This window comes from Sinocyclocheilus grahami, unplaced genomic scaffold (assembly GCF_001515645.1).
Source record: "Sinocyclocheilus grahami isolate Dianchi unplaced genomic scaffold, SAMN03320097.WGS_v1.1 scaffold966.1, whole genome shotgun sequence".
Taxonomy (NCBI): Eukaryota; Metazoa; Chordata; class Actinopteri; order Cypriniformes; family Cyprinidae; genus Sinocyclocheilus; species Sinocyclocheilus grahami.
The window spans coordinates 73,752-99,444 of record NW_015506145.1 but is presented as its reverse complement, the minus strand read 5'-3'; the positions used below and the strand labels follow the sequence as shown (position 1 = coordinate 99,444).

At 38.6% G+C, this 25,693-nt stretch overlaps 2 protein-coding genes across 4 annotated transcripts in view; one reads left to right on the top strand and one right to left on the bottom strand.

Moving 5' to 3' along the window:
* spata20 (spermatogenesis associated 20) overlaps positions 1-11,060 on the bottom strand; it is a 34,285-nt gene extending 23,225 nt beyond the window's left edge. The window contains exons 1-13 of one of the 3 annotated variants that reach the window (XM_016250017.1): positions 10,657-11,046; positions 10,576-10,581; positions 9,945-10,082; positions 9,413-9,477; positions 9,152-9,306; positions 8,920-9,063; positions 8,050-8,251; positions 7,691-7,821; positions 7,475-7,579; positions 6,729-6,803; positions 5,915-6,127; positions 5,144-5,336; positions 3,918-4,086 (exon numbers count right to left, since the gene is read on the bottom strand). In XM_016250017.1, the coding sequence (XP_016105503.1) occupies positions 3,918-4,086; positions 5,144-5,336; positions 5,915-6,127; positions 6,729-6,803; positions 7,475-7,579; positions 7,691-7,821; positions 8,050-8,251; positions 8,920-9,063; positions 9,152-9,306; positions 9,413-9,477; positions 9,945-10,082; positions 10,576-10,581; positions 10,657-10,781 (1,721 nt within the window). In that variant the 5' untranslated portion in view covers positions 10,782-11,046. Of the gene's footprint in view, positions 1-3,917; positions 4,087-5,143; positions 5,337-5,914; positions 6,128-6,728; positions 6,804-7,474; positions 7,580-7,690; positions 7,822-8,049; positions 8,252-8,919; positions 9,064-9,151; positions 9,307-9,412; positions 9,478-9,944; positions 10,083-10,575 lie in introns of all 3 variants that reach the window. The other 2 variants (XM_016250018.1, XM_016250015.1) reach the window with 2 other exon arrangements.
* A 461-nt stretch (positions 11,061-11,521) lies between these two features.
* On the top strand, positions 11,522-23,397 carry LOC107564850 (ATP-dependent RNA helicase DHX8-like). The gene is given in 23 exon segments (XM_016250022.1): positions 11,522-11,681; positions 12,163-12,248; positions 12,355-12,427; positions 12,567-12,658; positions 12,760-12,866; positions 12,976-13,311; positions 13,437-13,581; positions 14,125-14,328; positions 16,242-16,329; positions 16,452-16,549; positions 16,677-16,824; positions 17,341-17,522; positions 17,609-17,803; positions 17,902-18,092; positions 18,329-18,350; positions 18,770-18,887; positions 18,890-18,909; positions 18,998-19,153; positions 20,679-20,816; positions 20,929-21,057; positions 21,190-21,386; positions 22,545-22,724; positions 22,826-23,397. Coding segments are annotated over 23 exon segments (3,234 nt in total). The 5' UTR covers positions 11,522-11,572; the 3' UTR covers positions 23,046-23,397.
* Positions 23,398-25,693: the final 2,296 nt, after the last annotated feature.

Sequence of the window (25,693 nt, the reverse complement as noted above, 5' to 3'; positions counted from 1 at the left end):
GGGTGGGGTGCGGGGGGGGGGGGGGGGGGGGGGGTGGAAGCGAATGTTCTACTTACACTGTATGCAAAAAGAGGAATTTGAACATTTTGTTTAATAAACAGGTTTGGAATTACATACATTATAAAATATATGGGTGATCTGTCTCTTTAATCAGTAAGCATGACAAAAAAAGGGTGAGATTCAGACGGTTAAGCAGTCAGTAAGTATGACATGCCCTACCAAATCACTGATTGAAATGCATACAAAGACATTTAGCAGGACCTTTGTGGTATAAAAGCCATTTGAAATTCCTTTTGAGGTGGTGTCACCCAAAAAGATTGCAAAAGTCTTTGATGTTTAAAATAAATTTGATTCAGATCACATCAAGGCCCTTCATCCCTTGTTCTCAGACCCTTGAATAGAGGTGGCACTGTAGCCAGCTGAGTGTGAGGAAACAGATAGTGACAGGTCTGAAGATAGTACAGTGTCGGCAGCAGGACAGACGAGACGGGTCTAAAGCTAGGAACTTAACCTCCATAATTCTTAGTTCAAACAACAGACATTCCAAGGGATGAAATATGTCATGAAGTGTTTGCAGAGCGCCCTCAACATCTGACCCATACCATGTCATTGTCTCAAGCTGTCAGCTCTAATGCACTATTCAAATGTCATGTACAATAAGTGCCAGGTGAATTTGGATAAAAACCTGGTGACTAGGTACTAAACATTTGTGCTTCAAAGTTGAACCCAAGGAGGTCTACAATACTTGGAGAAATCCGTCATATCAGTGACACTAACTCAGATGGAAATATCCAAAAACGCTGAGCACTGGTATTAAATATCTATTATAATATAAATGGCAAATGCTGAGTCTATGGTTATGGCATCTAGTAGTAGTGGCTAAACAGTCTATGCTAACTAGACCTTTATTGGACCATGAGGTAAGTTTCTTCTCAGGTATTCTCGACCCACAGCTCGGTTTATAGGTTCAGAGAAAAATATGACTCCTCTGTTTTAGTTTCTTCTCTGTAAGACAACAAACAAATCAGCCTGCCAGTCAATTTTTAATGAACAGCTCTCCCTGGATTTTTCCATTCCCTCCTTGTTCGTTCTCTGTATTCTCACCAGGTGATACAGTCTCTTTAAAGTGCAGCAAAGCCACATCATAACTTCCACACAAACCTGTCATGAGACCAAAGCTATAAAAAAGAGCCTAACCTCTATCTATCTCAGGAGCCAGAAGGCTTCTTGTTCCAAACTGATAGATCTACTCACAATGCAGTATGATTTTTATACAGCTGAACAAGATTTGGACCATTTGCCACATTCCTTGGAATAACAGCACAGCCACTGGATGGTTCATGAATAATTCACCTGGCACTACATTTTTTACCTGGCCCAGATACTATAGCATATTTCTTCAATTACAATATAAGGCCCTTAATTCCATTTGAGAAGTATAACAGTCAGGTAACCCGTCTCATTCTCATCAAACATTCATGCCAGATTTCTCTTTAAATGTTTTCACTGCATTGCACAGGGCTCTTTAAAGGATTAGTTCACCCCAAAATGAACATTCTGTCATCATTTACTCACCTTCATGTCGTTCCAAACCCACATGACTTTCTTTCTTCCGCAGAAGACAAAAGCAAAGGCTGTTTTCCATGCTCTTTTCCAAGCAATTACGATGAGTCTAAAGCTTTCAAGCTCCAAAAGGCACCATAAAAGTATAATAAAAGTGGTCCATATGACTCACACACCATATTCCACATCATATGATAGCTTTATGTGAGAAACAGAGTGAATGTTAAACCATTATTCATTGAAAATCTTGAGTTCAACAAGAAGCCAGGGCAAGTTAGGGCAGATTTCATGACAGTAGTTGATGTCTGATTTGTGAATGAAACCTTCTTTTGTGTTGAATCCATTCATCTGGTTCACATAACCAGTCTGAACAATTCATTTACAAATCAAACTGATTCAGACCTGAAGAAGATTTGGAATATACCAAATTAGTTGCACTGGACTACTTTATAATACCGATATGAAAGTGAAAGTGACGTGACATGTGGCCAAGTGACCCATACTCGGAATTAGTGCTCTGCATTTATCCCATCCAAAGTGCACACACACAGCAGTGAACACACACACACCGTGAACACACATACGGGGAGCAGTTGGGGGTTCGGTGCCTTGGTCAAGTCGTCACCTCAGCCGTGGTATTGAAGGTGGGAGAGAGCGCTGTACATTCACTCCCCCCACCCACAATCCCTGCCGGTACGAGACTCGAACCCGCAACCTTGGGTTACGAGTCCGACTCTCTAACCATTAGGCCACGACTTCCCCATATGGTGCTTTTGTGTCTTTTCTTGCAGCTTGAAAGCTTCCGCCCCATTCACTTTAACTGCATGGAAAAAAGCGACCAGTACAATTTTCAGAATTTCCGATGGGATCTTAAACGGCTTGAGAGTAAATAATGACCATTTCATTTTTGGAGAACTATCTCTTTGAATGAGGAATATTCAAAGTGAGGAACAATGCAAGACAGTAGTGCCTCTTGAATGGATGAAATCAGGTGGCAAGAAACACAACTAATTCCTCAGTAATTCATCTTCTTGCTGGGAAATTCTCCAAAGGAAATTAAAAACAAACTGACGCAGAATTTTTCAGCTCCCTTATGCAAACACAACGGAGCAGAACTGCACGAGAAGAAACATCTCATCCTATGCTAAATTCAAAGTATTAAGGCCAATCAGATGATTATAGAGGGAGTGTTCCTGATTAAGCATTATGCGATGTGACAAAATGACAAAGCTACTTCTTTATTATCCCATTGTGGAGCACTCAATGAAAAAGGTCTGAAAACAGCCATTTGAAATCAGTTACAAATGGTGTGTGGGTTAACTTATAAAAATGATCAGTGTGACCTGAGAAGCACACTCAGCATTGTGGGATGACCGATGTGCTGCTGACACAGTGTGTTAATGAGAGGTACAAATGAGAGTTTACCCCAAGAATGAGGCCAGTGAATTTGTGTGGGTGTCTGTGGGCGATTTCATTGAAAAGCTTTGTACTGTGCTGATTCTGGGTAATATCTACATTGGCAGGATATGTGCCCAGGCAATTAAGACCTGGAAGCAAGAATGTGTGCTAGTTTTCTTGGCCTACTGTAAAAGTACATACACCTTCCTCATAATCAGTGTGTTATTTTAGCATTATTTATATACATGCAGATTTACGTTACAAGCTTATAGAATTGTACAGTAAGAAAGTTATTTCCCTTAACCAGGAAATTAACGTCTTAGAATTGACAAGACAGTTGACCCTGAGTGGTCAGCTAAATATCTACAGTGGATCTAAAATATGAAGTTAATTATAACTAGTTATGGTTAATTATTCATATTTCCCCATGAGCTGATTCGCTACACTATTATAGAATTTATTAAGATGTTAATTAATTTTTTGTTTTCATTTGAATGTCAGTTTTAGTAATTTTGTTATGTGCTTGTCATTTTTATTATTCTTTAAATATTTCAAATTTTAATTTATTTTTAATTTCAGTTGTAGTTTTACTAATTTTAGTACTTCAACTTCAACTTCAACTTAACTTAGTTTAGTTAGTTGCCAAAACATCACTTCTAATTTTCATTTAAATGTAAGATTTGAATAGTTTTAGTTAACAACATCCGTGATAATAATATGTAATAACATAAAAACATCCCCAAACACCCTTTCTATATTCTCCATTGACAAACTTGCCAAATTAACATCCCAATTAAGTTTCCTATTTTAAATAGGCTTTTCTTTTCATAATTTTGGGAAATTAGATTGATGCTAACAAACTAGCAGTTTACAATCTATAACTATTCTTATATCAGTCTCAGTGCTTTTGCAGGCTGAATACATTTTATTTTGGGACAGCCAGAAATGTTCCTTACGCTTGCTCCACCTCCATATTATCTCCACGGTAACAGGAATGGAGAATCCTCTGGCCCTCTTCGTCCCACAGGTGTTCTCGGAGAAAACAAGCTGCTCGCTCAGCTCTTTCCAGCAGAGCCTTGTCGCCCAGCACGGCTCCGACACGTGCAAACCCGGACAGCATCAGTCCTGACCAACCAAAGAAATGGGAGTGGACACAGATTACAAGCTTTGGAAAACCTGACCGTGTTCAATTTAGAAAACAAGTTTCTTGGAATGCCAAAGCCATTTTCTGTCTGTGGTTTCTCCAGCAAAAGTACTTGGGCAATCAAACTCAACAACCTGCTTATTTAAAACTTTCTGGAAGAGTTCTGCCTTTCAGATAATGAAACTCGCCCCCAACAAGGGCTAAAAACGTTTTGATAAAGGTGCAGTAGGTGCCAGCCAAGACAGAGGAGTTTTGAAGGAGACATTAAGAGACTATAAGACCTAATGTGTTCAGAGGGCTGAGGATCACTAACAATAGTCCTGTCAGAGCTCCATGTGCCTGTAGCCCTGACATGTCTCACGGCTATGCGAGTGGGCCTATCAGGTTTGATTAATGCGGAGAGATCCTCTGCAGGTACCAATATCCAGTCGGTATGAATTAAGAATGTAATGGAGCATAGCTCAGGAAGGAAAGTTTCATTAAACAATGTCTCATGTTCTCTTTAATTAAGATATCAGCTCATTAGTCACTATTCTTTGAGCACTTTTGTCAGCCAGAGCTACCAAGGGGCCTTGGAACCCTGTGAATGCTTTGATATCCTTTCATTAAAGACAACGAGGGCAAAGACCACAACCTAGAGGTCCCCTCTGTAGGTTTTTAAAGGCTTGGCACCACATCTAAGCACCCCATGAAACAACTCTAACATTATAGTGCTGCTATTAAGGCAAACCCAGTCGAGAAAAAAAAAAACATTTACGGAGCTTGTCGAACACTGGACCTTGTTTGCAAAATGAAATCAATAAAATTGTAAAGACAGGAAGGGGGTACATATAGCTTTGGGGGATGCAAGCATTGTGATTTTTCTTCATGCCTCAGCCTCTCATTGATTAATTGATGACTGTTTCCATTTCAAAACACTCTAAGAAAAGCAATTAACTCTAATTAGAGTATTTTCCTGGTTCAGTGCGCTGGGATTTCCAGTAGTATATTACTGGCTGACACATTTACTTTCTTCCAATCAGGATGTGGGAAACTTACCATTCCAGGAAGCTAGCATTTTGGTGTCCAGGTGAGGAGGTGGGCGTGCTCTCCGTACCTCGGCCAGCTTGGCTCTGGCATCGGACAGCAGCTCAGACAGTCTGTCCACGCTGATGCCAAAGTGAGCAGCGGTGAGCTCCACGGAGTAACGCACAATCAGCACATTTTGACCCTGGAGCTCTCCATGGGGGTCCTACAAAAACACCAAGAGCACAAGTTTTAGTAACAAATCAGTAAATGCACATAGCAAACAAAAATCCCTGCCATTAAAAACAAATAATCTGCTTTGTTCACAAATTAGGTGTTGTATACATTAAATGTGTTGTGTACATTCATTCTACTAGAACATACTTTTTTATCATTAGTGAAGTAAGTTTCAGTGCAGTACCAACCTAGTTTGAAATTTGTTTTATGGTTTGCAAAACATTATTATTATTGACTGGTTGTTCATTTGACAGTGTGTAGCTAAAGATATTTGCAAAACTTTTCTTTTGTAATAGTATTTCAATAATTATTTTAGTAGTTGAACTGTAAATTTGCAAATAATATTTATAACTATTTGACACATTATTTTTCTATATCCTTATTTTTTTTATTACAGCAAGGGAAAAGCAAAACATTTTGTAAGGAAATGGAAGAACATGCTTAGAAAATTAATCCAAAATAATTCTTCAAATACATAAACATATATATTTTTTTTTTGGTAGCTAAGAATCTTTCTAACATGGTTAGAGATGTTCTGGCTCTCATAAAAACCTCAAATTCCCGAACCTGAGCGGGGTCCACGTTGCCTTGCTCTTTCACACCGTAATGATGCATGAAGATATTCGCCTGTGTTATGGCTCCTGTGGCACCTTTCACAATGTCAGGAAGCAGCTCTCTGATCTCTCCTGCTGTCCACACACAAAACGCTCCTTCTCTCTTCTCAATGGATTCCACCGTAGGAAAGGAATCTGCATCCTCAGCGCTATAGAAGCCACCAGACTGCAGAGGGCAGCACAATGCTCAATCAAATGTGTTTTATTTCTTTTTTTGTCACTTATAGGCTGTTTTCGAAAGGTACATTGTGTTTCTTGAGGGGATCATTACTTCTTGGCCACAAGTTATCTTGTTAAAACATGTTACCTTACATAACTACAGCACACAGTGAACCTCTGGTTGTCATTTACAGAATAATAACAAGGGGATGATTTATAGTACAGAGAGCATGCAACGTTTTCAGCTATTTTATGTTTTTTTTTTCCAAACATGTTTATTTTGGGTCGAGGAAAACACTGACCTCTAATGTATCTCTCACAACCAAAAAAAGAATAGATAAATAAGGTTCAAGGTAAGCATTGTTGGTACCTAATTACTCCATAAATCTTCAAAAATATGATTTAAAAAATTTGAGGGGGTTTTAATTGTGTTTGTCATCAAACCATTCATCATCACAAGAAGGCTGGCACCCTGTGCTGGATAGTGGAGGAGGGTTGACCACAAAAAGGGCTCTGACCTGGGCGATTCTTCCGTGCATTTGTGGGTTGGTGCTGATTCAGCATGATTGATGCCTAATGCGGGATCTAATGAGGGGGAGACAACTCACCATGTCGCTTAGGTCTCTGGAGACGTAAAGCAACACGTCACGAGCCACATCTGCAAAAATGCGTTCCCCAGACACCTGCAGAGATCAACAGCCATAATAACACCACAACCAGCCAAGCCAATGCCATACATAACTAGAAAATGTCAATTGATTCATTATAGAAATCTTAAAATTTGCTGAAAATTAACTCTCAGGTCACCCAAGATGTAAATGAGTTTGTTTCTTTATGGGGGGGGGGGACATCACATTACATCATCAATGGATCCTCTGCAGTAAATGGGTGCTGTATGAATGAGAGTTCCACTGCTGTCCTCTCACATCAAAATGCACCCACATTTTTATCTAGAACTGTTTTGGACTTGTAAACTGTGCATGATCAGTGCATATTTCTCTCCTGATTCAGACGAGACGACTTTTCAATGGAGAAAGCAATATTATGGATAAAGGACTCGTATTTTAGCCAGAAGCAATGGTTTGAAGTTAACACAAAAAAACACTCATCTACATCTTGGATGGCCTGAGGGTGAGTTCATTTTCATTTTTTAACTTTTACAGATACAGAAACACAGAATAAGCCATATTTAACAACAATAAAGTCCTTATTCTGTCTACAAACTCCAGAAGTACAGCACAGTGTTTCATTACTGCTTTCTGGATATAAGCAATTATCTGGAGAGATAAGATATACAGAACATATATCATATATTAAAAATATATCAAATGCACACACACAAATATATTCATACCTGGTAAGCAGTGATATAGGTCACAGCAAGCTGGCCTTGATCATATAACATCTTTTCAAAGTGAGGAACATGCCAGGAGGAGTCTGTGGAGTATCTGTGAAAGCCCTGAAAAAAAGAAGATTATGGTGTTTGGTTATGTAATTAAAAGGGAAGAATTGATATTTAACATCTGTTATAGTTGAGACAGGTTCTGAATACACCGTATTTGCATGTAACCTGTGCCACATGGTCATGAATGCCCCCTTGTGCCATCATTCGGAGAGTGTGAAGGACCATTCGCAGTGCTTCTGCTCCCTCAGAGCTGGCACGGTTTACTGCCCAAAATGACATCAGGAACATCAGGTTCACTGGAGAAAAGAAAAGCACAAGGCCATTTCACATTATTAATGCAGACGCATATTTGACCGGTTTTTAAGACAGGTGGTCAACAGAATCTTGTGTTTACACTCTTTGTGACTCTGCTCTAATAATAAATTAATGACAGACTGTAAATACTGTACAAGCTTTAGTGATAAATGAGTATTTTTTTAGTGATAAATAAGTATCCTTTCAATTCATCCCAGTGTTTTGTTTACCTGGTGAAGGAAACTTCGGTGCCTCTCGAAAACCTCCATATTCTTCCTCATAAGAGTGAGCCAGCTGCTGGTAACATCTGTTGGCAACATCTGGGCCGGATGGAAGAGTTTCTCCAGGGCTGGCAGAGATTTCTGTCCCCTTCCTGAGGGCTTCCAGTACTCTCTCTCCACTAGACTCCAGAGTTTCTCTGCTGCTCTGCCACTAAAATACACAGTATGAAGGTCCTCAGACATCAGAGCACCACAGTACAAGGTTTTCAAACTTTGGATGCCATTGTCAATATAAAGGCAGCTATATATTTTCATGTATAAAAGGCCCATTTATACTTTAAAAAATACTAAATATTCAATACTGTTAAAAAGTTTTTTTAAGTTTTTGAAGTAAAGTCTCTTATGCTCAACAAGGCTGCATTTAATTGATTAAAGGTAAAAACAGGAAACAGCGTAATATTGTGAAATGTTCTTACAATTTAAAATAACTATTTTCTATTTTAATATATTTTAAAATGTAATTTTAAAACCTGAATTTTTAGCAGCCATTATTGTCACATGATCATTCTAATATGCTGATTCGCTCAAGTTCTCAAGAAACCTTTCTTATTATTATTATTATTATTATTAATGTTGAAAATAGTTAATTAATATTTTTTCAGAATTATTTGATGAATAAAAAGTTCAAAAGAACAGTATTTATTACCTTTTTTGTAACAATGTAAAGGTCTTTACTGTCAGTTTGGATCAAGTCAATGCATCCTTGCTGAATATTAATTATTAATTAATTAAATATTAATAGGAAGAAACATACAGTATGAAGAAGTGTAACATTAAAAATATTACAAGAATCTCTGAGAAAGAACTCTCAGCTCTTACTTGTTCTATAATTCGTAAAAGCACAGTTTTCAGTCCAGGTCTTCTTCCACTGTCTCTGGGTGGAAAGTAAGTGCCACCTATGAATGGCTTGAGATCTGGTGTGAGCCACACACTCATTGGCCAGCCACCACCACCACTGGTTGCCTGGGCACAAGGTATTCATCGTATTTCAATTATCCATGACACTTTGTAAGTTATGGCGTTGACAGCAATGAATTCTTCTGGTCCAAACCTGCACAAATGTCATGTAAACTTTGTCCACATCAGGCCTCTCCTCTCTGTCCACCTTTATACAGACAAAGTTCTTGCTGAGGATTTTTCCAACCTCCTCGTCTTCAAACGATTCCCTCTCCATCACGTGACACCAGTGACAGGTGGAATAACCCACTGCAAGCAATAATAAGCAGTAAAGACTGTAATATTTAGGCTTATGCATTAAAAAACACTAATAAAACATGTATGCAACATGTTATCAAGTATACCAATATGTTACCTGAAAGAAAAATGGGCTTGTCTTCACTCTTTGCTTTATCAAAGGCTTCTTGCCCCCATGGATACCTGTTAAGGAAGAAAACACCAGAAAAAATATTTAATGGCAAAATTAAATCAACTAAAGTTAACTGAATTCAAATCTAATAGAAGTCTTATTTGATTTCCATACCGTACTACAGGGAAAATACAGGGATTTTTATTAAGAATTATAGTAAGAATTATAGTAGTATATAAAGAATTAACAGGGTGCTTTTTGTTGACAATTTAAAAAAAAAAAAATCTAAACTGAGACGTGCTGAAATGGCGTTTGGTCTCGTACTGAAATGTTGTTGAAATGCATTTGTCATTTTTATTTCATTTCTTTTATTTTCTTACATGTGTGTATATATATAGTATTTATAGAGTTTTAGCTTTTAGTTTTAATTACTTTTTCTTATTTGTAAGTCGCTTTGGATAAAAGCGTCTGCTAAATGACTAAAAGTAAAAGTAAAGTAAACTGACTTTGTATTTTACAGTACGCCTAAAGATCTCACCAGTCCACAGGGTTATGCGCATGTTGTAATAGATAGGAAGACTTCTCTTTACTCAGACGATTGGTGTGTTTTGGGGTCTCTGATCTGTCCGGTCCATCACTTCCTGATGCCATGCTGAAGAAAATCACTCCAGAAGACCTAAAGCAATCATAGAATAGATCTGTGGTAAATGAAATCAATATTGAAAGTGCTCTGAGTGCCACTGCGCACTAGGGGACCTTAGTAAGCAGGGGGCCTGGAAATAATAAAAAGAATGATTTAGAATGGGAACTTTTCAGGTGGCTGTCCAGCTAAGACCAGCTTAAACTAGCTAGAAAACCAGGATATGCCAGCTTTTATTTGTAAACAAACTTTAGAACAGTTACAATATCAATAGCATACGTTTTACTGCATATAAACAATGGCTGTGTCTCAAAACTTAGTAAGCTGCCTATCTAGATAGCATTTTTGTACGCATTCAACTGTCCTAGACAGCATTTTTGGGCATCAGCTTACTTATTTGAAACATAGAATCAAGGTCTCTGTATTAGCTGTAGTGCTAACGAAACCTTCAGAGCTTTATAATCGGTTGTTCAAGCACACATGAAGCACTCAGCCTGGAAGCATGACGGTGTGAGAGGCCAGTGCCTACCTGGAGCTGTCCCAGAACAATCTGGTACTGGCAAGCACTGACTTTTGGCCAAACTGGAGGGCTTTTGGTAGTCCAGAGCACCGGTTGTTATATAAAGTACGAGGACTGTTTTTTCGCAGAAGGGATCCGGTGAAGAGCCTGGCCTGTGCGATGTGTTTGCTGGTGGCTGATGATGTAGACCACGCGAAACCCAATCTCAGCATCATATATAGATCCGCACGGATCTGAACGTGGTGCGGATTTACGCAGGGAAATGTCAGTGGAGTGACCTGAAATTCACATTTGCGCCACTAGATGTCGCGCTAGATCTCTTAAGTTATATAATATCATATCAAACAGTCAAAAAAACAAAAATCAAACCTTCTACTCGTAGCATTTTTACCTAACTGATCTCTGGAGTGAGATTTTGAGTCCAGAATTCTTTCCTCACAGTTCGTCGATAATCTTTAGGTTGTATTTAAGTTAACGCAAAATATAATACAAAACATTTACATTATGAGACAAAGCGATGACGACTTTTTGGCCAAACATCACAGTATAATTATTTATTTTTTTTAAATTATATTTAGTGTAATTCAAATTAAATGAATTAAATTAGAATTGAATGTATTATCTCCGTGTATTGTGTATTAAATCTGTGGAAGATCAAATAAGTTCAGTGTTTTATTATTAATATTATAGTTTATAGTACGCGAGTTTTTAAAAGATTTAGATTTATTGATTTTGTTAGACTATGCACCCAAAGGATTTTATTCGTTGTACTAGTACAGTGACAATAAAGATATTATATTCAATTCAATATTCACAAAAATAATAATAATAATAATAATTTAGCATTTCAGTACAGGTTTTGGATTTGGATTTGCCCTCCTTCAGAACAATTCCTCATGTGTCCGTTAGAGGACGCTTGTAATGTAACCCGGAATTAGACGATACAGGACAAGAGGAACTGTTGCCACTTTCTTCCGGTGAACGAAACAACAATATTGCTGAAGAGATGGCAGAGATCGGGGAAGACGAGCTCAAAAAGCTCGAATATTTGTCTTTGGTGTCTAAAGTTTGTACCGAACTTGACAACCATTTAGGAATCAACGATAAGGACCTTGGTAAGTTATACATTTAACTTGACCGCGTGTCACGTTGTTGGTAGCTGCAACGTAAATAGCTGGTTAGCCTGTTTCTACATGTGGAATCAATGTTTGTGTACAAAATTTAACTGGAACAAACCGCTCATTTGTGTTATTATATACAACTCAGTCACCCTATTATGCTACACTTTTCGTTTATCTAGAATCCTTTTATATTTAAAAACGTGATTTTTATTTAGTAACGTGGTCGTGTTATGTGGTAGAGCTGCATTGTTTGTTGTTTTTTTGGAAATGTCTTTCCTACTTTGAAACCATTTGAAAGCTGTTAAAAGGTTTTACGGTAGAAGCAGTTACTTTAGTAAAAGGTATTTTGGCAAAGACTTTCACAGTAAATTTTGGTAAGGCGTAGGTCAACTTATTTACAAATGTTAAAGAGAGAGGCACAATGTGTGTCTATGGAAGTCTGTAGCAACAGTCTGTTGGTTTATGTGTTTTTCAGCTGAGTTTGTAATCAGTCTTGCTGAGAAACATCCAACCATTGATGGATTTAAGTCAGTCCTGGTAAAAAATGGAGCCGATTTCTCAGTAAGGATTTTTAAAATCTCATCTATGTCAAGAATTTGTTCCTTCAATTTTGTGTGTTGTGATTTTACATTTGGAGTTTTAGTAATATCTAATCTCTGTCCTTTAGGATTCACTCGTCAGCAATTTGCTTCGTCTCATTCAAACCATGCGTCCTCCTGCAAAAGCATCTACCAGTAAAGGTAAGGGCATTCGGGGTCTTATAGAATTACAGTTAATTTTGATATCAACAACATTATCAGGCCAAGAGTCTGCATTTTTCATGCCATATTTTCATACCTCCTAATAATACTGTTTTCTTATGTGATCTTTATTGCATAGGATCTCATCCTGTGGCTAAACCAAAGAATGAAAAGGACCAGCTGAAAGAGCTGTTTCCAGCTCTGTGCAGACCTGACAATCCTAATACTAGGGTGATTCTATATATGCATTGACTATATAAATAACTTCAAATGTGTTTTTAATCAGCAGTAACCACTTATGGGTCATAAACTATATCTGTTCCTCTAATCAGACTATGCTGGATGAGGATGATGTGAAAGTTGCTGATGATGCCATGAAAGAGTTGGAGATGTTTATGCCTAGTGTTAGTGGTACAGAACCTAGCAGCAGTAAACACAGGTGAGGAACTTCTGTAACATAAAATAGATGCCATTGAACTTGGTGCTGCAGTGATTGCCCCGCTGCATCATATTGTTGCTTTTTAACGTGTAAGTGGCATCCGTTTTAGATCCGAAAGCAGCAGTAAGAAGAAGCGGAGGAGCAGAAGTCGGAGCAGAGACAGGGATAGGGAAAGAGACAAAGACAGACGGAGACGCCATCGCTCTCGCTCCCGTTCCAGATCTCGCTCCAATGAGAGAGACAGAAGGAAGCGCAGGAGCCGCTGGCACTCTCGCAGCAGGTCCAGGAGTCCTGCACGGGGAGACCGAGATAAAGGCTCCGACCGCTGGAAGGACAAACATGTTGACCGGCCCCCACCGGAGGAGCCATCTGTGGGGGATATCTACAATGGCAAAGTCACCAGTATTATGCAGTTTGGCTGCTTTGTGCAGTTGGAAGGTCTCAGGTAAGTTTTAAATATAGATAATCTACTTCTAAGGCTATTGAAATTTATGTGAGTGTTTATGATATTCTTTAGTTTGGTTTTGTTTTTTAAACATAATTCTTCTCGCATCTTTTTTCCAAAAAAAGGAAACGCTGGGAAGGCTTGGTCCATATTTCTGAGCTCAGAAGAGAAGGTCGGGTAGCAAATGTGGCAGATGTGGTCAGCAAAGGTCAAAGGGTCAAAGTCAAGGTGTTGTCCTTCACTGGATCCAAAACAAGTCTCAGTATGAAGGTGAGTGAGCTCTATCTTAATGAAAGCTGTGAGAGAGAACAGACAGAACTGCATACACTGAGGTCCAAAAAGTCACCAGTTTAGAAAACAGTTAAAATATGCATTTTTAAATCTGCATTTTATTTACAGATTTGTTAAATTCTTTAAAAAAAATCATTTTGATATTCTGCATATTTTTGGGCCACTAAACAAAAATAAATATACAAAGTTTGTTATTTTGTTTGTTATTTAAAGACTGCTACATTATAATATTTATTATTGTGATCATGGTAATTGTAAAATTATTACTATTATTATTGTTGTATTTATTTTTTTTGTCTTTTTATTAATACAGGCAAATTTAGATTTGTATATTATGATTTTAGTGAAAATAATAATGGTGGTAATAATTATAATTATTATTACTTACTATTTTATTGCTTTTTATCATTATTATTTTTACGTATATGAAAGATATTTTGTGCTCAGCTTGTATTTTATATTGATTGATCACTGTGCGTTATATGTGGGCTGATTTTTGTTGGGTTATCTTGCTTTTACAAGGACGTTGACCAGGACACTGGTGAAGATCTTAACCCTAACAGGAGGAGAAATGTGGGTGGAGAAGGTCAGGAAGAGTCGGCCATGAGGAATCCTGACAGACCCACTAACCTCAACCTGGGCCATGCTCCAGAGGTAGAGGATGACACATTGGAACGCAAAAGACTCACCAAGATATCCGATCCGGAGAAGTGGGAGATCAAACAGGTACATGACCATCTTTAATGTGATATCATTTCTTATAACATTTATTACTAGAACTGAGTATCGTTCAAAAATTTTCGATACCGATACCTTGACTTTAGGGTTAGGCTCATCTCCTGAGCCACTGCACAAAGGAACAAAATGTACCAACACAATAAATCAGTGCAAATAGTTTTAATAAAGTTCAAATAGTTTTCAGTTTCCACATCTTTTAGGCTACGTTTACACTAGTGCATTTTCATTTTAAAATGCATAGCTTAGACAGAATCATCATTTCTATTCAAACCGAAAGTTATTACAAACACTCGATGGTGGTTTAAAGTGAGCTTTGTGTAAAAGCGTATTATAAATATGATAAATTGTCTTATGTAGCATGATGCTACAATGTGCATGAATGGTCACATAACACATGTTTTCGGTCGTATAGTGTGGATAGAGATCTTTTCTAAAATGCAGTGGAAACACCAGTAAGGATGAGTATCGTTTTCATTTCATACAAAACGCTGTTTTGTAGTGTAAACGTAGCCTTACATCTATGGAGGTCTGACGCTACAGCCTCACGTGTGAGCTACGTCTCTGGGCAGAACCGATGTAAACTAGTGTTTTTCCTGGATGCCTCACCAGAGCCAGTCCACTCGATGGTGGTTTAAAGTGAGCTTTGTGTAAAAGCGTATTATAAATATGATAAATTGTCTTATGTAGCATGATGCTACAATGTGCATGAATGGTCACATAACACATGTTTTCGGTCGTATAGTGTGGATAGAGATCTTTTCTAAAATGCAGTGGAAACGTAAGGATGAGTATCGTTTTCATTTCATACAAAACGCTGTTTTGTAGTGTAAACGTAGCCTTACATCTATGGAGGTCTGACGCTACAGCCTCACGTGTGAGCTACGTCTCTGGGCAGAACCGATGTAAACTAGTGTTTTTCCTGGATGCCTCACCAGAGCCAGTAACCAGCACTTGATTTAGGCGCATCAAGCATGCTGCACGCTTACTAGCTCACTAGATGCGTTTACATGGACCCTACTAATCTGATCGTAATAGGACTAGAAGCACAATCAGAATAAAAAAAGTCACATGTAAACACATCAATGGGATTGAATTGGCCAGATCCGACTAAAATTTCGATCAGATTGTAAGGGGTGGTTTATTCCTTTTGCAATCCGAGCGAGAGGACATGTAAACACTTGATCGGATTGAAAACCGAAACTGGAAAGTACTGCGCAAGCGCAGTGATGTAGAAATAGTGTAATGACGTATGACGCACGGAACAAGCTGTTCTTCCTGGTGAATAAAGTGTCAAATGAGTCATTATAAAACTCCCCTTTCACTCAGCGTCTGTGAAGTGGAGCAGGACAGCGTCCCACCAGTCGTTGTTTAAGACTCTCATCAACAGGCGACTGGTTTTGGGTGCAGGAAGGGGCACTTTTACTGCTTTATAAAGTAAGCAGCACTGCACAACAGTTCATGTGCTGGTCGTCGCCTAATTAGGACCCGAAGTAGATAAATATCACGTGTGCTTTTTAAAACAGTGTGCGACAACAGCGGGGAAACTCTGTATATCCATGTAGTGTGCGCATGTCAAAAGATTAAATCCGATCAGAAGCTTGTGACATATAAGCGCGCATATCAACCTGATCACTTTATTTAGCGTTCATGTAAACACTACATTCGGATTCGTCAATCAGAATGAATTCTTTCCGATGGAAGCAAAAAGTGTCCATGTAAACTTACCTACTGACATTGACCAGATTAACCCCTTAGGTATCTAAATTTGGTACCGAACGACAAGACATTTTTCGATACTCGATGGTATCGAGGCAATTCTGTCAGTGCCTAAAAAGTATCTAACTCGATACCTAGCCTTATTTATTACATATGTTGATATTTTAACATCTGTCTGTTCTTAGATGATTGCTGCCAATGTGTTGTCTAAGGAGGAATTCCCAGACTTTGATGAAGAGACAGGAATTCTGCCTAAAGTTGATGATGAGGAGGGTATGAGTTGCATTATCCTTTAACTCAATATTTTTAACATGCCAATAAATAAAATCCCATCACATAAAGATGTTTTTGTTGGAACACCTTAAATTTGGTCTGTGTTGTGGTTTGTCTACCAGATGAGGACTTGGAGATTGAGCTGGTGGAAGAGGAACCTCCATTCCTGAGGGGGCACACCAAACAGAGCATGGACATGAGTCCTGTCAAGATTGTCAAGGTAGGCCAAGCCACCTCTCACTCTACAGCTGCCTGAGCAATGTAGGAAGCAAAGCTCTTGATTTTACTGATACAGACATAATCTGTGATTTTACAATTGCATATTTTTTTGTTTTTTTTTCTGGCAGAACCCCGATGGATCTCTCTCCCAAGCAGCCATGATGCAGAGTGCCCTGGCCAAAGAGCGACGGGAGGTGAAACAGGCCCAGCGGGAGGCTGAAATGGACTCGATACCCACTGGCCTTAACAAACACTGGGTGGACCCACTGCCTGACAGTAAGACATTCAAACTTCATTTGAAAAAACACCTGCAAAGCTAAAGGTAACATTGCCATTTAAAAACAATAATAATAATCTTCCAAGTGCACAAATGATTTTATGGTCAGAATTCTGAGATATCAAACAGGAATATCACACATCTGATGCTGTTTGAAGACTAAAATTAAAAACAGTCTGATTAAGTATATAGTGAGGTAGGATTGTGTGAGTAAACTGAAGTCCATGTCCTCCAGTTAAAAAAAAAGAACAAGCAGTTATGTAATATGAAAGACTCTGATATTTCCAGATAAACTTCCTTCCTATTTGTCCATACTGTGCTTTAGGGAGTTCGTAGATGACCATCTGATTTCCTGCGCTCTGCTATCGAGGCAGATGGTGGTTGGTCTGCACATAACAAGCCTATCTCTGATGCTTGAATGCCCTCTGGCTTTGTATGAGCTCAAGTCTGTTATCATGTTTGTGCATCTCTAATAAATGCTTTTTTCTGTTTTCTCACGCTCACCATCCATATAGCTGACGGCAGGCAGATAGCTGCCAACATGAGGGGCATAGGTATGATGCCCAACGACATCCCAGAATGGAAGAAACACGCCTTTGGCGGCAACAAGGCATCCTATGGCAAAAAGACTCAACTTTCTATTCTAGAGCAAAGAGAGAGTCTTCCTATCTACAAGCTGAAAGAGCAGCTCATTCAGGTGTGACTTTAACTGATATGTAGATTCATCCTGAGCTAGATTTCAGTTTATTTATGTTCATAGATTTGACTATTGTGTCTTTACAGGCTGTCCATGACAACCAGATCCTGATTGTGATCGGTGAGACGGGCTCAGGGAAGACCACTCAGATCACTCAGTACCTGGCTGAGGCTGGATACACCACACGGGGGAAGATCGGGTGCACACAACCCAGAAGAGTGGCAGCCATGTCTGTGGCTAAAAGAGTGTCGGAGGAGTACGGTTGTTGTTTAGGTCAAGAGGTAGATGCTTTCTTATATTAATTTATACAACATAGGCATCAGTGATCTAATATTTGACCACAGTAGTTTGAAACGGATCTCTTTCTGTGTCTGTGCAGGTTGGATACACCATCCGTTTTGAGGACTGCACAAGTCCCGAGACTGTCATTAAGTACATGACGGACGGTATGCTGTTAAGAGAGTGTCTGATTGACCCTGATCTGGGCCAGTATGCAATCATTATGTTGGATGAGGCCCATGAGAGAACCATTCACACAGACGTGCTCTTTGGCCTGCTCAAGAAGGTACGGTTCACAAATTGAGGCTTCCTTCACACAGTCAATGAGTGTCAGGGTCAATAAAGTTTTTATTTTATTTATTTGTTAATTTATTTGAAAATATAATATTTTTATTTAGCAAGGAAGCATTAAAGTGTGATAGTAAAGACTTTAGCATTGTTACAATTAATTTCTATTTCAAATTAATGCTATTCTTTTGAACTTTCTATTAATCAAAGAATCCTGAAAAAAAAAAAATGTATCGCAGCTTTCACAAAAAGAGAAGAAATGTTACTTGAGCAGCAAATCATCATACAAAATTTCTGGATGATCATGTGACACTGAAGAAATGGCTGCTGAAAATTCAGCATTGCCATCAAAATAATTAATTACATTTTAAAATGTATTAAAATAGAAAACCTTTATTTTAGATTGTAGTAATATTTCACAATATTACTGTTTTTAATGTGAATCATTCAATGCAGCCTTGGTGAACATAAAAAAACTTCTTTCAATATTAAATTATAATACACATAATTTATGTAAACTGTTTAAATTATTATTAGTAGTAGTAATTTTTATTTTTGTACTTTTTTAAATAAAGTGAACAATATACAACTTAAAAATAAATTTATAAAAATGAGGCATGCAAGATCTAAACTTAAAGATTTTGAACTGGATTTTAACAAACATTCTGCTTTTTTTTTAGGTGGTTATTGCTACTAACATCGCAGAGACTTCTTTGACAATTGATGGGATCTACTATGTGGTGGATCCAGGTTTTGTCAAGCAGAAGGTTTATAACTCCAAAACTGGCATTGATCAGCTAGTAGTTACCCCATTTCCCAGGTAACATCCATTTCTAATGACCCAAACTACATTCAGTATACATTTTAAGTACACTTTGTCTCCTAAACCGCATTCTTGTGGTCCATAGGCCCAGGCTAAGCAGCGAGCGGGCAGAGCAGGTAGAACAGGCCCTGGGAAGTGCTACAGACTCTACACAGAACGTGCCTACAGAGATGAGATGCTCACCACCAACGTACCTGAGATTCAGAGAACTAACTTGGCCAGCACTGTACTTTCTCTAAAGGTACAATTAAACAGTTCTAATGTTGAGTCATTTTTAAGGGATGCAACCATATTAAAATTCTTGCACATACAGATACACCGATAATTACATGACTGATATAAAAATTTTAAAAAATCCAAAATGATAAAAAAAGCTAAAATCAAATATTTTAAATACTACAAGTAAATTTACAACATTATAATGTACTGTTTGAAAAATGTTATAAATATTTATTATGAGATTTGTCATTAAATTATTAAAGGAACACTCCACTATTTTTGAAAATAGGCTCATTTTCCAACTCCCCTAGAGTTGAGTTTTACCGTTCTCGAATCCATTCAGCCGATGTCCGGGTCTGGCGGTAGCACTTTTAGCTGCAGCTTAGCATAGATCATTGAATCTGATTAGACCATTAGCATCTCGCTCAAAATTGCGGCGTAATAATCAAGGAACTTTGCATTTTCCGTCGGTCTTAGTACACGATGTAACTACAGAAGAGTCAAGTTTTAAATAGGAAAAATATAGAAACTCTTTGGTCATTTTTGAGCAAGATGCTAATGGTCTAATCAGATTCAATGATCTATGCTAAGCTGCAGCTAAAAGTGCTACCGCCAGACCCGGAGATCGGCTGAATGGATTCGAAAACGGTAAAACTCAACTGTTTAACTCTAGGGGAGTTGGAAAATGAGTGTACAATAGTTAAGACAATAGCTGTGTTTCCATTACCCTTCAAACTGCCTGAATTGAAAATGCGCTTAATGGAAATGTCAATTTCGCAAAAACGCCCATATATATCGCAAAAAGGTTTTTGTGCTCGCATGAGGTGGTTTTTCAGGCAATTCGAAAAAGGAATATTTCGCAAAACTGCAATGAAAACGTTTTTTTTTTTCCGCATTAACAGGTCACATGGCGTACGTAAAAAGTAATATGATCATTCCTCAATGTACTATAACTTCCAAGAAACACTTCATATGTGGCTGCTCTCCCTGCCATTAATGCTTAGACTAATTACACTGCACACATCTGTGGCACGTTATGGCTCTGAAACGGCCACCGGAGCTGATCGCGGCCACTCTAGTCAAAGCTTGTGTTACCAGTCACGGCACGTTGCAGAAGCTGCTCTCCGCGCTGCTTCTGTCAAGATACACGCATACGCTTCCTTCGATTAAATATAGTGGCTAGTGTAGCCAAAATCCCATCAAAATATATTGCCATAACTTGTTACGAGAGGAAATAATTACGTTTTAGTCGCATAACATTGGTTAATGGAAATACTGTCATTTCGCAATACTTTTTTATCGACATTTATAAAATATCGCCAAAGTTTTGCGCAAATCTGTAATGGAAACGCACCTAATGATAAACTTTTAATTGAGGGTTATATGATAAAAAGATAATCTAAATGTAAAAAAAGAGAATGTACAGTTAAATAGACAATAGAAGATAATTACTTGTCCTGTATTTGCTGATAAATGAAAACTGAAATGTCTAATACTGGATTTGTATAAGTGTATAATTAATATTATGAGCATTTTTCTCCAATCAGGCAATGGGCATCAATGACCTATTGTCATTTGATTTCATGGATGCTCCGCCCATGGAGACGCTCATCACGGCCATGGAGCAGCTGTACACTCTAGGATCGTTGGATGATGAAGGTTTGCTCACACGCCTCGGTCGTAGAGTAAGTGTGTCTCTTTGCTTAAGTTTGTGAATGTGTGCTTTATTGAGGTTTTGGTTGTAGCTGCTCAGTTTTCAAAATAAAGTTTTAAGTTTCTTGTCACTGTTCCTATCAGATGGCTGAGTTTCCTCTGGAGCCCATGCTTTGTAAGATGTTGATCATGTCCGTCCATCTTGGCTGTAGCGAAGAGATGCTGACCATAGTGTCAATGCTCTCAGTACAGAATGTCTTCTATAGACCAAAGGTACTCCTTTAGCCCACACATGTTAACAGATCCATAAATGGTCAAGGAACGGTTACATCATTACATGGAGTTTTAGGTAACCTATCAAACTGATCCCAAAGATAGTAATCATGATTTTATTCTGAATCTCAGGACAAACAAGCTCTGGCAGACCAGAAGAAGGCTAAGTTTCACCAGCCTGAGGGGGACCACCTGACTTTGTTGGCTGTCTACAACTCCTGGAAGAACAACAAGTTTTCCAACCCCTGGTGCTACGAAAACTTCATCCAGGCGCGATCTCTCCGTCGTGCGCAGGATATCCGCAAACAGATGCTGGGCATCATGGATAGGTGGGGGGTTGAGAATAACAGTAACTTTATACGACTTCCTTACATCATATTACACACCCTAAGCCTTAAGGCCTATTCACACCAAGTGCAATAACTATATTGGTAACTATACTAGCGTTGACACCAACGGACAATAACATTCACTTTATTATAAGTATGAGCTGCAGTTATGTCATTCACTGCTTTGCTCGAGTTCTTTAAAGTTGAGTGGATTCTGATTGGCCATGTTTATTATAGGAAAAAATCTGGAAGTGATTATATTGATATCATTCCTCTGTGTCATTATGGTTATAGTTTTGGTGTGAACTTCCCTATTCTCATAGAATAGGAATGATTTTTAAAACTTTTTTATAGTTGTCATTAGGGGTGCACGATTAATCGAATGCGATTGTCATGCGCATTCTGTTAGTTAAGCCGGTTCTGTAATAAAGCAGGAAATCATCACATGCATTCAGATGGAGCAGAATTTACTACACAGCCGTAGTTCACTGACAAGTTACGCAAAAACGATTTTATTGCGCGATTATGAAATCGTTTGCGATAATGACAGCTGTTTGCATAGCCTCTCAGTGAACTACGGCTCTGTGAAGTAAATGCTGCTCCATCTGTAACCATGTGAAAATACCACATTTTAATGACATTTTTACTCCAAACTCACTTCATAACGTCAGTCGAGTGTTTGAAATAAATCCTTCTGTGAGATGATGTGGCTTCTTACACAGAATAAGGCACGCAACATATTACATAGTATTTAAGCAGTGATAAAGGCATTGTATTATAAATATACTTTATTTTAATGAAAATTATAATAATAAGAACTCCGATAAACCGTATATTGCCGTAGTCGTGTGTTTATTAGTCACGTTGAATCAATGAAAGCAGTTGAATCTTCTGTTTATTCAGCTGCAGCGATAGGCATTTCCTGGGTTTCTTCTGCGAGGCGTATTTGGAGTTTCAGTGCGAGAGCGCCCTCTGGCCTTTGGATGGAGATTTACTGCTGATCACAGAACCGTGCTTCACTGAAAGATACGCATGACAATCGCAGCTTCTGTCGAATCGCGATTTCGATTCCATTTCGATTTATCATGCAGCCCTAGTAGTCATCCTTGGTGTGAACGGGCCTTTACACTCCATGATTACACATTTTTTTGTCTTCAGACACAAGCTGGATGTGGTATCATGCGGTAAAGCCACAGTACGTGTACAGAAAGCCATCTGCAGTGGTTTCTTCCGAAATGCAGCCAAAAAAGATCCTCAAGAAGGTTACAGGACCCTCATAGACCAGCAGGTGGTCTACATCCACCCCTCTAGTGCGTTGTTCAATCGCCAACCTGAATGGTATGTTTGCCACCAACAATGTTGCCAGAAGAGATTAACAACACAACTTAGTATCTATGCTGCTTGTACTAAAGCTGGATTCCATCCCTTCCTTTCCCCAGGGTGGTGTATCATGAGCTTGTGCTGACCACTAAAGAGTACATGAGGGAGGTGACCACCATTGACCCAAGGTGGCTTGTAGAATTTTCTCCAGCATTCTTCAAAGTCTCTGATCCCACACGCCTCAGCAAGCAGAAGAAACAGCAGCGGTTGGAGCCCCTCTACAACCGCTACGAGGAACCAAATGCCTGGAGAATATCCAGAGCCTTCAGACGACGCTAGAACCCATACTGCCGCTGAACAAAACATCAACTTTGTGGTGTTGGCAGAGTGGAGGATAAAATGGACAGAATCTAAAAATGTTCGTAAGAAACATGAGGTGCCCCAATTTTGTTTTTTTTTATATACAAACATATTTGAATTTAAAGGCGACTTTTCCTCAAATTTTAGCTAACCTGGTTTTCTGCTTGCACTTTTTTTTTCTTTTTTTTTTATCAGAAGCATTTCATTTTATATTTTTATTTTGAATGTCTCCCTGGGATTTATGATTGAAATTATCCCTACCTTGTATTTAAAAGAATAAAATAACCTGAGGGATCAAAATATGAAATAAAATTATCTGGGCTATTTAACCCTGTGTTGAATGCTATGACCACTAAAGAGTACATGAGGGAGGTGACCACCATTGACCCAAGGTGGCTTGTAGAATTTTCTCCAGCATTCTTCAAAGTCTCTGATCCCACACGCCTCAGCAAGCAGAAGAAACAGCAGCGGTTGGAGCCCCTCTACAACCGCTACGAGGAACCAAATGCCTGGAGAATATCCAGAGCCTTCAGACGACGCTAGAACCCATACTGCCGCTGAACAAAACATCAACTTTGTGGTGTTGGCAGAGTGGAGGATAAAATGGACAGAATCTAAAAATGTTCGTAAGAAACATGAGGTGCCCCAATTTTGTTTTTTTTTATATACAAACATATTTCAATTTAAAGGCGACTTTTCCTCAAATTTTAGCTAACCTGGTTTTCTGCTTGCACTTTTTTTTTTCTTTTTTTTTTATCAGAAGCATTTCATTTTATATTTTTATTTTGAATGTCTCCCTGGGATTTATGATTGAAATTATCCCTACCTTGTATTTAAAAGAATAAAATAACCTGAGGGATCAAAATATGAAATAAAATTATCTGGGCTATTTAACCCTGTGTTGAATGCTAAATCCAGGTAATTTGACTTTCTAAAACAAGCTATCCCTTTAACATAAATCAGTTATTTGCATTGTATAGTGCAGCTCTTTTTCGCCCAGATTCAACGGAATGACCCATTTGTGTTGTAGAATGTGTGGACAGCATATCCGTCTGGTCAGTGGATGTTGGTTACAGTGCTGAGAGGGAAAGGGTTTTTATTAATTCAGTTAGTTCCTCTGCGGAGGTCTGGTCATGTACAAGTGAACAGGATGTTATATATCACACACAGATCTCATCTTTATTTGGGACATCTCTTCTGTTTTAATGTTTAAATTACCGCACAGGATCAGTGTATTGGACCACAGTGGAGATTTTGTATTATAGCCCTTCCATTAGAGGAAGCGATGGGGGATGGAAATGTCCTGCAGTTTTTGATATTGTTACCGCTTATGTCATATCTTGGAGTCATTTTGATGTCAACTTAAATTAAAATGTTCCTCTTAATTAAAGTCCCACTTTGGTCAGACAGATTGTGTACAAATGGAGGAAATTCAAGACCACTGTTACCCTCCCCAGGAGTGGTCCACCAACAAAGAACACTAAAATCAAGATGTGTAATAGTCTGCAAGGTTGCAGAGGAGCCCAGGGTAACTTCTAAGCAAATAAAGTCCTTTCTCACATATGTTAATGTTCATGAGTCCACCATCAGGAAAACGCTGAACAGCCACGGTGTGCATGGTGCATCCAAAAAGAACATTGCTGCCAGTCTGCAGTTTGCTAAAGAGCATGCGGACAAGCCAGAAGGCTACTGGAGAAATGTTTTGTGGAAAGATGAGACCAAAATAGAACTTTTTTGGTTTAAATGGGAAGCGTTATGCTTGAAGAAAAGAACACACTGCATTCCAGCATAAGAACCTTATCCAATCTGTGAAACATGGTGGTGGTAGTATCATGGTTTGGGCCTGTTTTGCTGCATCTGGACCAGGACAGCTTGCCATCACTGATGGAACAATGAATTATAATTATGTCAGGACATCTGTCAGTGAACTAATTCTCAAGAGAAAGTGGGTCATGCAGCAAGACAACGACCCCAAGCACACAAGTTGGTACGAAAGAATGGTTAAAGAAGAACAAAGCAAATGTTTCGTAATGGTCAAGTTAATGTCCGGACCTTAATCCAATTGAAATTTTGTGGAAGGAACTGAAGCAAGTAGTTCATTGGAGGAAACCCACCAACATCACAGAGTTGAAGCGGTTCTGTACTGAGGAATGGTCTAAACCTCCTTCAAGACATTGTGCAGGACTGATCAGCAGTTACAAGAAACATTACCTGCCGTTATTGTTGCAAAATGGGGTCAGACCAGATACTGAAAGCAATATAAAACCAGAATTGTAAGTAAATGGGGGGGGGGGGGAATCTGGCTATTTAGACAAGTCTTGATTTTCAATTACACAATTATTCCAAGCTTCTGTTATTTAAAGATGCTGTGAGAAAATTAGTTTGACATGGTATGTAGAAAATTATACTACTGTAAAGGCCGCTGTGAGAATCTTTTTAGCCAATCAGAATGCGTTTGATACTGTGCTCACAGCGCACTGCCCATAAATGGAAAGGCGGAAGTCCAGAGCGCGAAAGATGAAGCGGTTCAGGAGTTTCACGTGCTCACCATCTCGCACCTGTCAACAACAGATTACACAGACAGAGGGAATTAAAAACCCAAAAACGAGTAGAGGGTGAACATCGTT